The following is a 14,514-nucleotide window of genomic DNA, read 5'->3' as shown; positions in this document are numbered from 1 at the left end:
TTAAAGTAATTGGATAGAAGTATGGGAGCCAGGTGGCTCAAGACGACGATAAATAATGTTTAAATAAACCCATAAAAGTTACTTTGAATAATATGATACACCCTCCGGATAGTACATTATTGTTTATTCAAGAGACGTGGTCTCCGTAATTCGCAGACGCCTTAGAACGTACAGCCAAATTATATTGTTTACATTTATATTTTAACATTTTCCAGAGCAAATATACATTTAAGTTGCTGCTGTCGGCTTGTTCCCATAAATATTGCACCAATGATAAGTATTATACATTACATTGGTACATTAATTTTAGTGCAATTTCTGTAAGCAATCAACTTTAGAAATTTGAATGTCGATCACCGTGCGGCAGGATTAACATTTTGATCACGTCTGCGAAGCTTGTAATGTACCTCACAGCGGAAATACTGCGGCGGCTGCTTTATTAGTGTTCGAGTATGAATCATTCATGTTGTATGTTTCACTTTATTTTGGTGGTGACAAGTTCCTGGGGTGGCTGCGAAAATAATTTACTATGGGTAGTATTGTTTAAGATTATTTTACGAAAATTATGTATTATGTAATTTTTTTTACCCACTAAATCGCGCAGAGTATACAAATATAATTGAAATAGATATAACTTTTTTTCGATACCATAGTTTCTTTTGACTTCTCTACTTTAGAATGCAATAGCATTATATTTTAAACATGTCAAATTTGTGTTTCTTGACCTTTTTCCGTCTTGATAATAATTCAATTCATTCAAACTATAAATTTATGCTAGTATTATCAAATGTATAACAAGTTGCAATTTCTCTAGAAACTATTAAGTTTGATTTGATTTTCACCGACTTCAAATAAAATGAAAGAGGAGGTTATCAATTCGACGTGTAGATTCTTTGTTATTGAACATTAATATTAAGAATAGAGGTCTTTAATATAATTGTATCCGTGAGTATAAAAGTGCCTAATTTGCACTTAGTTAAGCGTAACTTCTACATTTCTCTAAGTGCAGTTCGTCGTTGATTGAGTTAGGCGGGTTTACTAGCCACTTGAAAGAACCAACAAATGAACACTCCCTAAAGATTAACAATGACTATTCATTTGGCCACTCTCACAATTGATCATTCTTTCCTGAGTGCAAAGTCTTGTTCTGCGATAAGCTTACTAACATATTAGGAAAGTTTATAAATATAATCCGTATAAGGATTTAATTCTATATCTTGTTTTCGGTTGACAAATAATATACATAAAATCGTACGAAAAAGGTAATTCATGACTATTACAGCCTTAGATTTCGTTATTGTACCTCTTTAGGACAACAATGGTGGGTGTGCTAATTTTATTTTGGTTTTTAACAAGATTTTGACGCTTGAAGATACCTCGGTACATTCCAATATAGAAATCTTCACACACACGTTATGCAGAAGTTATTTCCATTTAAATTCTCTAGTGGAATACTCAGCTATTTGGTTCAACACTGGATTACCGAGCGTTTTATATTCGAGTGTCGAGTGTGATCGATACGGAAGTATTCGATTACGAATTCATATTCGGTGTTGAGTGATGTATTAAACCGATTATGTTTGACGAATTGCAGTATCGATATGTGACAGAATGGTTTTCAGGAAATAAATATGAATTTCGTTTTTCAGAGTCTTCAAACATGTACCTGTTTGAGCCGATACTATTTGTAAATCACCATCCGCGTTTTAATTATTTAATTAAAAAATAAAGCCACTATAATAGTTCTATTTAAGATCTCGTATATTTTGTTTTAATTTACTTTATAAATTATGTAGGCAATATAAGAAATGCCTTTTTCTTTAGCGTAATCAGAAACAGCTCTGGTGGCGTGACTCCTGTCTTGCTTAGCAGCTATAATTTATCGTAACCTACATACAAACTTATTACAAAGCATTAGCGGAAAATGTACGACCGTATTACGAGTAATTATTTTTAAAAGGGGTAAATAGGAGGTGAACTTAGACATGCAAGCGTTCTGTTAATTTCTTTTAATTATAAAATTCCTTTGCGCGGAATTTAGGTCTGGCGAGGAATGACTTAAGTTTTTTGATTAATTTACAAAGGGATAGCGACCCTGAACGCCGTGTCTATACCTCGTGGTTCATTGTCGTAAACATTTTTCGGCAAAAATGTGTAATGAGGAATTTAGTTTTTGTAATATGTGTGATCGGTGCTTAGAGGAAGTACAGAGATTTGTTAACAATGAATCAGTTTAGCGCGTAAATGTAAAAGATAAAACATACAAACTTAATAGACACTTAAGTAAATTATGAAAACCAGATTTATGGCCAACAGCCAATACGCTGGTTTCAACCAATGAGAAAATGTAATTCCGTATTAAACCTCGTCTCGATAATAAACCTTCCAAAAGATTTTATCATTCGGAATGATCACACGTAATTGTTACCGTTCTAACATTTTGTAAGCGCTGAAGGTGTAAAAGCTTAAAGCACAGAACATGGTAGCATATAAAGTATGTACTACGAACCGCTACGAAGTGCTACGAAATTCGGCTTAACTGATGATTCATATATCATTCAAAACCCGTGCTCTGTTACATTAAACAAATATTTACTGCTTATATAGTCAATATAATAAATTCTATTATACAACAATAATATTTTGTTATTATGGTATGTTTTTATGTCTCATTCTTTGTTGATACTTTGTTTAAATTTTAATAACAAGTACAAAAATGTACCTATTCCAAGTTATGAGTGAAATTTTAAAATTCTAGAATGAGCATTGTATAACAGCGTCATTGAGCCTATAAGTCAATCAATATACATAATTAAATTTCATTACACAAACGAGATCTTCTAGAGTTTAAGTTTAATAACAGCAACAAGTTATAACTTCTAATACGCATTAGCTTGGGATTAAATTGAGGCACATTGTTTTCAAGAGGCAATGTTCTACAAAGTTGCACCTGGAACTTTCATATTAGCACAACAACGGGACGTATTAGTCTCCTTAACTTTGCCTTGCGGTGCAGTAAAGGGGAAACGAGAAAAGTAAATTAGTGCGGTCTCTACCTTTAGTAATGAGAGCTACGTTTACTCACCGATATTTCATAATTGGTTTTTACTTCAAGTAATAACACATATATTTGTTAGTAATTAAGTTCACTATCAAGTTAAGTGTATGTTTACAGATACAGTTAAAAGGTATATGTTTCCCTAATTCGAAAATTTATTTGTATTAAAAAAGTTTATAGAAAGACCTTACTAGGTCTATGTCTTACTGACATACCTAAAACACTGTATAATGGAGTTATCTGTCTGGAGATAAACATACTAAAACAATTAAGGTGTAAATTGAACTCAGGATGAAGTTTCAAGTTAGAGGTGGCAAGTCAGCACGAGGCGATCTCTGGAGCATACACCGTCTTAGTTCCAAAGCTGCTAAGTTTGTCTTGCTTGTGATAAAACTTTCTAGTTGTAAAGACATTTAAATAAATTCGCTCGCTCCGGGGAATTTCTGTGGTTAGATCCTTTGTTATCAGACAGGATAAAGACATTATGTTAAATGTGTATCTCATCCTATCAAAATGACGTAAAAGAAATAATTTAAATGTTCTCTTTTAAAGTGTTACAATATCAAAAAAGCGTCAAAGCAGGGACAGCAAAACACGAAAGTTATTATCCGGCAAAGTTTAACTTCCCTTAATAAAATCGTAAAATGTAGCGAAGCTGAATGCTCTTAAAGCACGGCCACAATTACACCCAACTCCATTCCACTGTGATAAGCCGCTGAAAGGCTTCATAATCAAGACTTAGACCACAGTTGATGTATTGAACCAGTGATTCAATTGCACTAACACTTTCTGATTACAGATCGTACCATGTCATTGTTTGTTCACAAGTTTGGGAATTAATAATTTTGCACAGAGTTGTATATTTGAAGCCAATACGTAAATCAATGTTTCGGTGTTTTAAAAGTGGATAATTGATCAATAAAACGTTATGTATGGTTGCCATAATGGTACGAATACCCACTTAAGATTTTCCAGTACTTCAGGAATTCTAATATAACGTAAAATATCGAATGAAAGAATTATTATCCGGGCGTTTTCAATTAAGCAGTTATTTCGTTCGTTCGTTATATTTCATGTTTAAATATTAAAACTGCTTTACGAAATATTATTTATCGTTAACCTTATTCAGAAACTGGGTGTATAATATTAAGTTTAGCGACTGCAGTAAGAAGAGCTGTGTAAAGATTAAGCCCACATTAACAGATGCAGTTTTACGAGAGGTTCGGAGAGGCTTACCGCTCGCGCCTTGTACTCGCTTTGTCCATTGAATGCTCCATAGATTAATATCGGAAGTTTCCACCGCTGCTGTGGATTATCCTCTATCGAGCTTTTTATTAGCCGTGCATTTTAATTATCTCCAGCTGAGCGGAGGAGCTGTCTTTACCAAGACTTTATAGAAATAATTTTTAAAAGAACGACATACTAGTCGAGTAAGTTACTCATATTAGCTAATATATGGCTATATCTATGTCTAGTCTAGTCAACGTATCTCATCATATCTTAATTGAATCGGACTATAATTAGACATTTATGTCCGTTATTCATTCGATATTTATGTCTATAGTAGGTATTTATTGAGCCTTGTATTTCTATACTTTCAAATAACTACACTGTATTTAATAGTATAATTAAACGAAAATGGAACATAAATATTGTAGCAAGCTCGTACTTTGTTCAAGCTTTTTGAATTGTAGACAATGCATAATAATTCATATACATCGTGTTTTGAAAACGACCGTCCGTCCTTTAAATAGGTCAAGTAGAAAGATTATCGCGGCCTAGAATGAAGGCTATTTTTAAGATTTTTCATTTAAAAGATAACTATCTCGTCATTGAGTTAAGAGATATTTTTATCACGCACTTTTCTAATATCAAAATAAGTGTCGGATAAACTCATATATCGATAGTGGTGTTCATCACACAATTTCAGACATTATTTATAAAATGTGTATAGAATGAAAATGTGTGTAGGCCAAAGTTTGCGAGCATAAAATTATGCACATGATAAATTAAGATCCTAGTAAAATTTGAATATCTATGTATATGTATTCTGTTTTCATTTTATATCATATAACATGTATTAGGTCAAGAAACAATGTCCATGGGTTGTACCTAATAATTTTCATTATTTATTTAACTAGCGAAGATTAATTGATATTCATTGTTTTTCTCACACTATACAAGTCATCAATCCATGAATCCGCTTTAAAACCTATCACTATTGGTACTCATTATGATGTCAGCCAAATTGCGGCCAAGTCACGTTTTCATTTTGAAAAAATTAAACCTTCATTTTAACCCGTAGAGCTCTTAAGGTTTTATCATTGTAATAAACAAAGGACAAACGTCGTGTTTCGAATGTTTTTATTACGATTTTAATATTCTGCTCCCTTTGAAAGTGCCCTGATAAGGTATAATGTTTTTTCCTAAATTTTATTAAGTTTAGGCTTCATAATTACGTTCTGTAGGTGAGAAATGTTTACTCAATTTAGTATAATATAAAATACTGATAATGTAAATCAGTAGATAAACTAACCATCTTTTCATTTCAGGTATCTTACTGAAACAGTTTGTGATAAAATATTACAAGAGTACAATATTGATGTAAGTATACATTATAATTATCGATTTTATATTGATGATTATTAATTGAACACTTGTTCGAGCTGTTTTTATCGTGAAATAATAAAACAAAAATAGTATTTTGATGAAACTATGACAAAAGAGATAAATAAGCAATTTAGTTTAGTTCAAATAACTCACAAGATCAATGGGTGGAAAATAGAACTCGTCTATCTTACGATGAATTCAGCGGCACGTAAAGTAATGAATGCCCTTTGCTTATATACTTTGTATTTGGTTAATAAGTAGAGATATAAGACAAATATATATATTTGTTTAATCTAGTTAACCAGGAACTGAGCTTGATCAGTATATTTTGGTAAAATAGCGTAGCAAAGCTAGAAATAGCTATTTGCCTCGACAACACTTGAATAGGTTGGACAGGAAATACATGGCAATCTCCGGTGCTAGGTAATGCCCGGCAGATTAGCGGCGTTATGGACGCGTGCGGTCGCCGTCATTTGCAACTCATTTCATTTCAATGATTACGAACGCTTTTAGTGTACGGGATTGGAAACGGGAATCGTTTGTTTATTTCCACATTTCTTACTGTTATTTGTATGTAATAAGTAGGAGATGAAATAGTGTTATTGGCAGGAGTTGTTAATTTTCTAAGGTTTAATTGATTTAGATAGGTTTTACTTCTAAATTTAAACATGTATTTTTTAATAATACCAATTCTACAGTATACAATTGCTTGTTTATATAGTTGATGTATAATATAACTTATGTGACTATGAGAAAGTAGTTACCTAACAAGTGAGTAATTGCTTCAAACTCCGCAAGGCACGCTTTCAACTCCTCTGTAAAGTTATGTCGGCGCCTGCGAGTCGAGGGTAGAACGGACGCAAATTGGTCAATAACTATACTACTAATAAGTGTGGGTTACCAAATTCCTATTACAACTTTTTCAATGATATGACGATTGCTTAAAAATCCTGTTGCTCTAGACTTTTATTGGAAACATTGAAATACACATTAGAACGATAAAATTTCTCTTTGTATAGAAAATTCTGTGTCAAAATAAGATTGACTGTGAAGCAACAAAAGGAATCAGATTGAATATTGAATAAACACAGGGTAAACGATAAAGTACCGAGAATTAGATGCGAAAGCTCTTTCGCCTTTGACAAAATGAATTCTGCCCGTGTTTGTGACTTAGAAATGTTGACTACATATTGACGATGTTTTTTAAATATATTTATTTTGAGATAATGGCTCGAATAAAAATAAAAATATGTTTCTTCCAAATTGTTCTTATATTATTTTCTATTCGTTTGCGAACCACAGTAGACGAAGAGTTGATTTGAAAAAATATAAAAGAAAATCTGAATCAGGAGTTATGTAACCTAACCTAATCATCGTACACTTGAAGCCAATATTGAATATTTTTACCACACTTATACATTCTCTTTTCCGATAATATCCAAGCAATGTTAGTTTTTTTTATGATAGCGTCGCAACCCCACTACCCATAATTTTGTGTTTGTTATAAGCTCATGCTTGAAACAATTAAAGACAGTTGACACCCAGCTTCAACAACCGCCACCGAACTTAACTCGGGTTTTGATAAATTAAGTTAGACGCGCCATTTCAACCATTCCCTCATTGCACTCACGAAATTTTCCTTCATAGATTTACAAAGTTTCAACGACATTCTGAATAAGCTGCGAAGATATTATAAAATTTTACTCGTAAGGTTATACTTGTATTGTATTACGGCCAGTTTAAATCGAAAATTTGAACGTTAAGATTGAACCATCAACTTGTAAACGATAGTATGTCGGGGATTTTCATTCTTTGAGCTACAGTATCTTGTATACATTGCATATGATATTTTTTCGATACTGTTGCGGGTGATGGAAAAAAATGTTACCCTTTTCGAATAATTTATCTTTATCTAAAAGTAAAACCGACTTCACAATGTATATTAATGAGATGTACAAACCATGAGCTACGTAAATATTAAGTATGGCCAGACGAGATAAACTTCATTATAATACGTCTATTACGTCTGGTTTCTACTTCGTGTTTTTAAAATTGTGCTTGTGCTCCTGCTCATGCTTTTGCTTTTGTTCCCGCTTGAGCTTGGCCCCTACTTGCTTGTGTTTTTGCTTAGCGCTTTGCGTTTTCCTTCCTTTGTTGTCCTATTTTAAGTGTTTTTATTTAGTATTTTTCAAAATCCCGGAGTACATATGGATAACTTGACTTGTAACCTATGTCAAAAATATTTTATATCCGGTGTTTTCAAATACGGTGCTTAAAAATATATAACACAAAGATACTGTTAAAAAATCACAACTTCCTAATAGACAAGCAACACCAGACCACATAAAACTTCAAAATTACTTGTTGTTTTCAAATGTTTTCCAGTTGTAAGAACCATATCATGTTGTGCCCATTTCCATCGCTTCCTCATTGGAATCATACATTTCACTTTGCATCACAGAACACACATACTCATGTAAAAAACGCAAAACAAACAAAACAATAAGTAAATTATGGAGATCTCTTTTGAACCCTTCTTTTAAAAGAACTAATGAACCTGGTTGGTGCGGGGAGATAACCCAGGCTGACTTTTTTATTGCAATCTTACTAAGTGTTACTAAGAGACATCACTTACACAACTACGAACGAACAAGGATATTATTTATATTCGGCTATTTTTATTCTCGCTATAAATTCCTGGATACATATTGTAACGTCTGGTATCTTCATGATATGATACTCTAGGAGGTAATGCAGATGTTGATCACATCTGTCTAAGATTATATCAGATTTTAATTCAATAATTTTAAATTTAGGTAAAGGTGAGAATTTGGACTCCGACGACATAATAACAAAAAATAATACATTAGCCCCAAATACAAAATTAAAACATCACCTTACCTCTTAGGGGCTCTGACTTTTTAAGAATACATTACTTAACCAATGCCAACCCGCAATTACAGCCGATTATTGGCTTCATGCCTTCATCCATTGCCTAACACTGCCAACATTTTGGACCCTGAATTTCTTCGAATTGCCATCAGCCTTCGCGTAGGAGTACTCCCCATAAGTGTCCCTGTGGCATTGTAGCCAGGCAAGGTAGCCTTGGACACCATGGCTTCTATTCGATTTCGATCAAACAAATGAAATATTAAAAGACCTTGATAACTTTACCGTAGCTTATTCCTCTAATTGTGAAGTAGAAGACTTACAGACCTTAATTAAACATCCTGAAAATTGTTTGAAAATGATTCACCAAAATATTCGATAACTAAATAGGAACTTCCCAGACTTATTAACACTATTAGATAGATCTAAAACTGAATGGGACCTTATTGTGCTCACTGAGTGCTGGCTACGCCACACAAATATTATTCCCCGTATTGACGGATATTATCATGCCCTTACCGAACACAACCTGACTCAAAATGAAGGTGTTGTAGTTTACTTCAAAAATTGCCTAAACATAAAAATATCTGAACCAAAAGTACTCGAGTCCAATTTTCTTGTAATAAAATAAATGACAATACTGCCGTCATTGCCATTTACAGACCGCCAGGGTATAAAGACGTCTCCCAATTTATAGAGTCGCTAAACGAAATTCTTACCAATCTAAAATTATCTTCAGTCATAATTATTGGTGATATCAATATCGATATTATGCCAAACACTAAGGATGTGAATTCTCAATTTTACTTAAATCTACTAGCTTCTCATGATCTGTTACCCGCACATACAATATCCACTCACAACAAGACGTGCCTTGATCACGCTTTTATGAAAGTGCTTTTCTTCCGCTTGTTATGTAGTTGAATCATCTGTAACTGATCATGACAGCGTAGTTCTCATAATAGAAGACCAGCAATCTCACAAACAAAATAAAGACTTCATCCATCGTAAAATTGATTATGTAGACCTAGATAATGATATGAAAAACCTTTGCTTTGAACCGATCTATCGGGTTTCAGACGCAAATATTGCTACTTCTTTTCTCATCTCGGAGATTAATGCTAAAATAAAATCTAATACTCAAAATCACACCGTACCTAATCGCAAGAGGCTAAAGAAGCCTTGGATGACTTCTGGTCTTCTAAGATGTGTACGAAATCGAGATAAACTTTATAAAAGATATAAAAAAGACCTGAACAATGAAATTAAGAAAATAACCTACAGGCACAGAAATTTTTGCAACTGGCTCCTTAAGAAACTTAAAAGGGAATATGAGGCGAAAGAGTTAAAAGCGGCGGCAAACACAAATAATAAAGCACTCTGGGACACTATTAGGAAATTAACGCATACATCAAAACTCTGCAGACCTGCTGAGCAACTTATTTCTCCTGATAACCCCTCTGAATCGGTCAATTTTATTAATAAATTCTTTGTTTCTATTGGTAAAGATCTGGCTGAAAAGGCATATTCCTCTGGTAGGGGTTGTATATCCTCAATGGCCAATCCACTATCATCCTTAGTTTTGGATAGTACCGATGAAAATGAAGTTCGTAACTGTATTCTCAACTTAAAAAAAGATAAATGTACTGGACGGCATAATATTTCAGGTGCTATATTACAACGGTATCATCAAATAATAGTCCCACCATTGACATTCATTGTAAATTTGATTTTTTCCACAGGCGTTTTTCCGGATCAGCTTAAGCTGGCTGATATTGTTCCGATTTTCAAGGGTGGTGACAGAGGATGTGTCAATAATTATAGACCAATATCTAAACTACCCACGATTGCAAAAGTAATTGAGAAACTTATAAACAAACGTACTTGGCCCAACGTTGTTTCTAACATTCATTAATGAGTTATGTAACCTCCAGTTGCCAAATGGTAAGATAATATCTTTTGCAGATGACACTGCCCTTGTCTTCTCTGGCAATAATTGGAATGAGGTGTATAATTCTGCTCAGTTTGGTTTTGGCCTTGTTAATGAATGGTTGAGAGGCAACGGCCTTACGCTTAATGTTGATAAAACAAAATTTATGCCCTTCTCTATTAAAAACGTTCCGTCTCACATTCATGATTATTTTTCTATCACAGCCCATACTTGCTCTTCAAATCAACTCTGCAATTGCAAAAGCATTTCCATTGCCTATAGTGTTAAGTATTTGGGTGTAGTTATCGATAGTAACTTGAGTTTTAATTCTCACGTGGATCTTCTCTCATGCAGAACTCGTAAACTCATTGTCAAACTGTCAAACTTTAAAACTTTAAGACTTATAGCAGACAAAAGAATTGTTAAAGTAGTATATCAGGCTTTATGTCAGTCAATTTTAAGCTATTGTATCACTGTGTGGGGAGGTACTTTCAAAACCAATCTACTAAAACTTGAAAGAGCCCAACGAGCAGTGTTAAAAGTAAGTCATTCCTTACCGTTTCTTTTTCCCACTAAAGAGCTTTATGCCCTAGCCGATGTGTTAACAATTCGTCAATTATTTATTCTCAACACAGTTTTAAAACAACATTATAAAACTAGTTACGACCCCGAATTAAATATAAGCAAGCGGATTAAACATAAAGTTTGCTGTCGTATTACACGATGGACAACTTCTTTCTCGCAAAGATTCTTTGGTTTCCTAGGCTGTTACCTGTATAATAAACTAAATGAAAAAAATAACATTTACCCACTATCGAAATATGAATGTAAAAAAACGGTTACTAATTACGTTGAGTTATGATGAAACAGAAGATTTAATAACTGTTACTCTGTAACACACCCACTCGCCCACACATGCACACACACACGCACGCGCACACACACACACACACACGCGCGCACATACACAGACACACGCGCGCACACACACAGACACAAACACACCAAATTTATTTTTACGACTCCGTTTCCATTTTTTTTTCCTTTAGCACTTGCTTATTTTCTTCTATTGTATCTTATGACAATGACCTGATTGTACGTGTTCCGGTCCGGTGGTGGAGAGGCTGGCTATCTGTCACTCAGGTCTCCTGTAACAGAGACCAGTCTCTCACATACACTTCCAAATGTTATCATCTTAGTTTAATCATAATAACCTGCTATGTATGTATATGTGAGAGAAGAAATAAAGATTATTATTATTATTATTATTATTATTGAGTGCCTTGGACGTATGGCACGGGCCTCACAGAAGCGGTAGCGCGGAAGCAGAGCAGGCGGAAAATAATAAATGGCAAAGATATAAGTATCTTTCATCCAACTCTGATTGTGTTCCCTTTGGGTCGTGGCCAAGTGCAGATCCTGCAATTAAAGATTTTAGTTGGCACCTGGATTTAGGTAGCACTGGTGACCCTAAAGTACACTGCGACAGGGACCAAACTTTTAAAATTTATTTTAGTTTTCTATTTATCTATTTTTAATTATTAAACTTATTACTTCGTAAGTTACGTGTCAGTTATTACTCTATATTTGTGTGTTATTAAATATATTTTAATTGTTATAAATGTATGTGAAATAAGTAATAAAATGAACGTACGTATAAGAATTATTGTAACCAGTAACCAGTAGGTTCTATGTCCCTGAAACTAAACATTGAGAGCTTTTCCTATCATCCTGAATGTAAAACATCAAAAAATTATTCATCCATGTAGATCCATCAACTTACAAGCTACAAATTGCGACGCAGTATGGTTTGAGATTTTTCATGCGACATTTTGCGTTATATCCTGAAAACTATTAATCTGATTACATTCCTATCTATGGGACCAATTCGCTGCAAATCAGAATAATTTGACACTTCAATCATCCAGATCGGTGCACGGCTGGAGCGGCTATACGTGCACATAAGCAAAAAAATATTACACGTCGAATATATAACATCCTCCTTCAGATTTTTTGAAAGCTATTAATACATTGTTCATTCGTTTGATTAAGTGATCGTGTTTTATATTTTTAAAACTTAAAATTCAAGTAACAGATTGAATGTCTAATGTCTCCCTCTCAGGTTAGTAAAAAAATTGGCAACCGAACAGGTACTCTTGGGTACTTGAAATAAGTACCACCGTACTTTTAGCATTGTTGCCTGCAGCAACACAACAGTGGTTTGTTAACGCCTAAAATGAAAAAAAAACCGCCCCTTAATTGGATCAACTGGAAAAGGTTTCCAGGGCAAAAATTTGGAAACGTGTCAGACGAGTTTTGTTTTCATAATAATGTTAGTATTGACGTAAACTCATTTACTATGACGTCGCTTAGAGATTAAAATTTAAAGTGCGACAGCTCTGTTAGATCCGTGACGGTTCAAGATTTAATATCTAACAAAAATGAATGGTGAAAATGGTTATTACAATTTTCCCAAAATGGCACTTACACAAATTGCTCTCGAAAGATCTTTAAAATTGCTATGAAGCTATAATGAAGGTCCCAGACCCTTTTAATGGCTAAGAGTACTGCACAGAGGATCTCGAGAGGCGAGGCGAATGAAAACGCTCTAATCATGTTACAATAACGAAAGAAATTATATCCAAAAAATCCAGATTTTTAACAAGATACCATTGCATAATACAACCTACTATCTTAGAAACTATTTGGAAGGTTAGGCTAAGACGCGGCAATTTTTTCCTGGAAAATTAAACGCAGTCGTTTGAATTCTTTGAAGCTCGCCTAATTGCGAGCCAAATATTGTATCCGTCGAGCTTAAATTTGTTATTGCTTGGAAATGGGATTTCCTATTAATTACTCGATGTTAATAAAGGATTCGATTGATATTATCCGCTGACAGTGATTGCTTTTTAATAAATGCGTAACATCCTTATTTTTATATAACAACTCATGATTATGATCCATTATTTTTTCGTTTCAATTTATCATATTTGAAATTTAACACATAACTCCTTTCAGAGAGAAATTGTACAAATAATATAACAATTACCTTAGTCTGACCAATAAATCGACGACAACATATTTTCGTTAAAAATGAAGGTAATCGTTTAGAAGACTTAAATAGTGAGCTTAGTAATTGCGTGTTTTACATATATAGACGTAACAGTAATTAGTATTGACCGTTCTCCACGGGGTTATCAGGAGGCCAGTGACCGGCCCGCGGCTGTCGACGTCGACTTGTCATTTGCAAGCCATTTCACCTGCTGATTGCATCGGTACCTGCCATGCGGTTAATTGCAGCTATCTCGTTTTCATATCGAATGTATTATTTTAGTAGTTGCTTTCTCTTGTCTTTGTTTATTTTTAAATCATGCTTACTGTGCTTTTTCTATAGTAAATGAACCTTAAGTTGTTATATAATAAAGCCGAATGCATAACACCTCATTGGCGGTAGACAAATATGTGGCAGTTGATCTTTTTACATTTTTCATAGACAGAAGTTGATCAGCTTGTCTGCATACAACATTGTCGATTTCAACTAAAGTAAAGTATTAAAACCTGCAATAAGGCTTTATCTATAAAGTATGACGACCGCGCCTCAAATGCTACACTTTTGCATGTAGCATTAAAACGATTTATTGCAGGAGATTAAATAACCAACGTAAAGTAGGGCATAAGGACGATGACCGCAAACCAAAGTACCTTTCAAAATAATAGGTATTATGTACTGGGACCTCAGGATGGGCACATTGTTTAACAGTGGAGCCGCTCTGGCGTGAGGCTAAATCGGATTGCGATCCTGCTTCTGTTAGATAGTATGCTATTTTGTACCAAGTTTTTGGATTTTGCAGTATTCTATTTATGTAACTTCGGAAACGTTATATTTTGCGTTTAAAACTGGGAATGTTATTCATTCAATCTTGCGATTAAGCGTCTTCGTTGTTCTTCGTGTGTTTGATATCCGCATTTTCATATCAATATTGTTAATGATATTCTCAAGAAGGCAAGCCATCGTATGATCATGAAA

General features: G+C 33.9%; 1 protein-coding gene across 12 annotated transcripts in view; it reads left to right on the top strand.

Moving 5' to 3' along the window:
- The window catches only part of LOC123714553, a 70,587-nt gene that overhangs the window by 3,896 nt on the left and 52,177 nt on the right, over positions 1-14,514 (top strand). For all 12 annotated transcript variants that reach the window (XR_006754330.1, XM_045668852.1, XM_045668859.1 and 9 more), the window contains exon 2: positions 5,611-5,662. Coding sequence is in view for 8 of the 12 variants with exons in the window: in XM_045668852.1 (XP_045524808.1) it covers positions 5,661-5,662 (2 nt within the window). In the remaining 4 variants the exon portion in view is untranslated. The remainder of the gene's footprint in view (positions 1-5,610; positions 5,663-14,514) is intronic.

The sequence above is a fragment of the Pieris brassicae genome, chromosome 9 (genome assembly GCF_905147105.1).
Source record: "Pieris brassicae chromosome 9, ilPieBrab1.1, whole genome shotgun sequence".
Classification (NCBI taxonomy): Eukaryota; Metazoa; Arthropoda; class Insecta; order Lepidoptera; family Pieridae; genus Pieris; species Pieris brassicae.
This window is presented reverse-complemented; position numbering and strand designations above follow the sequence as displayed.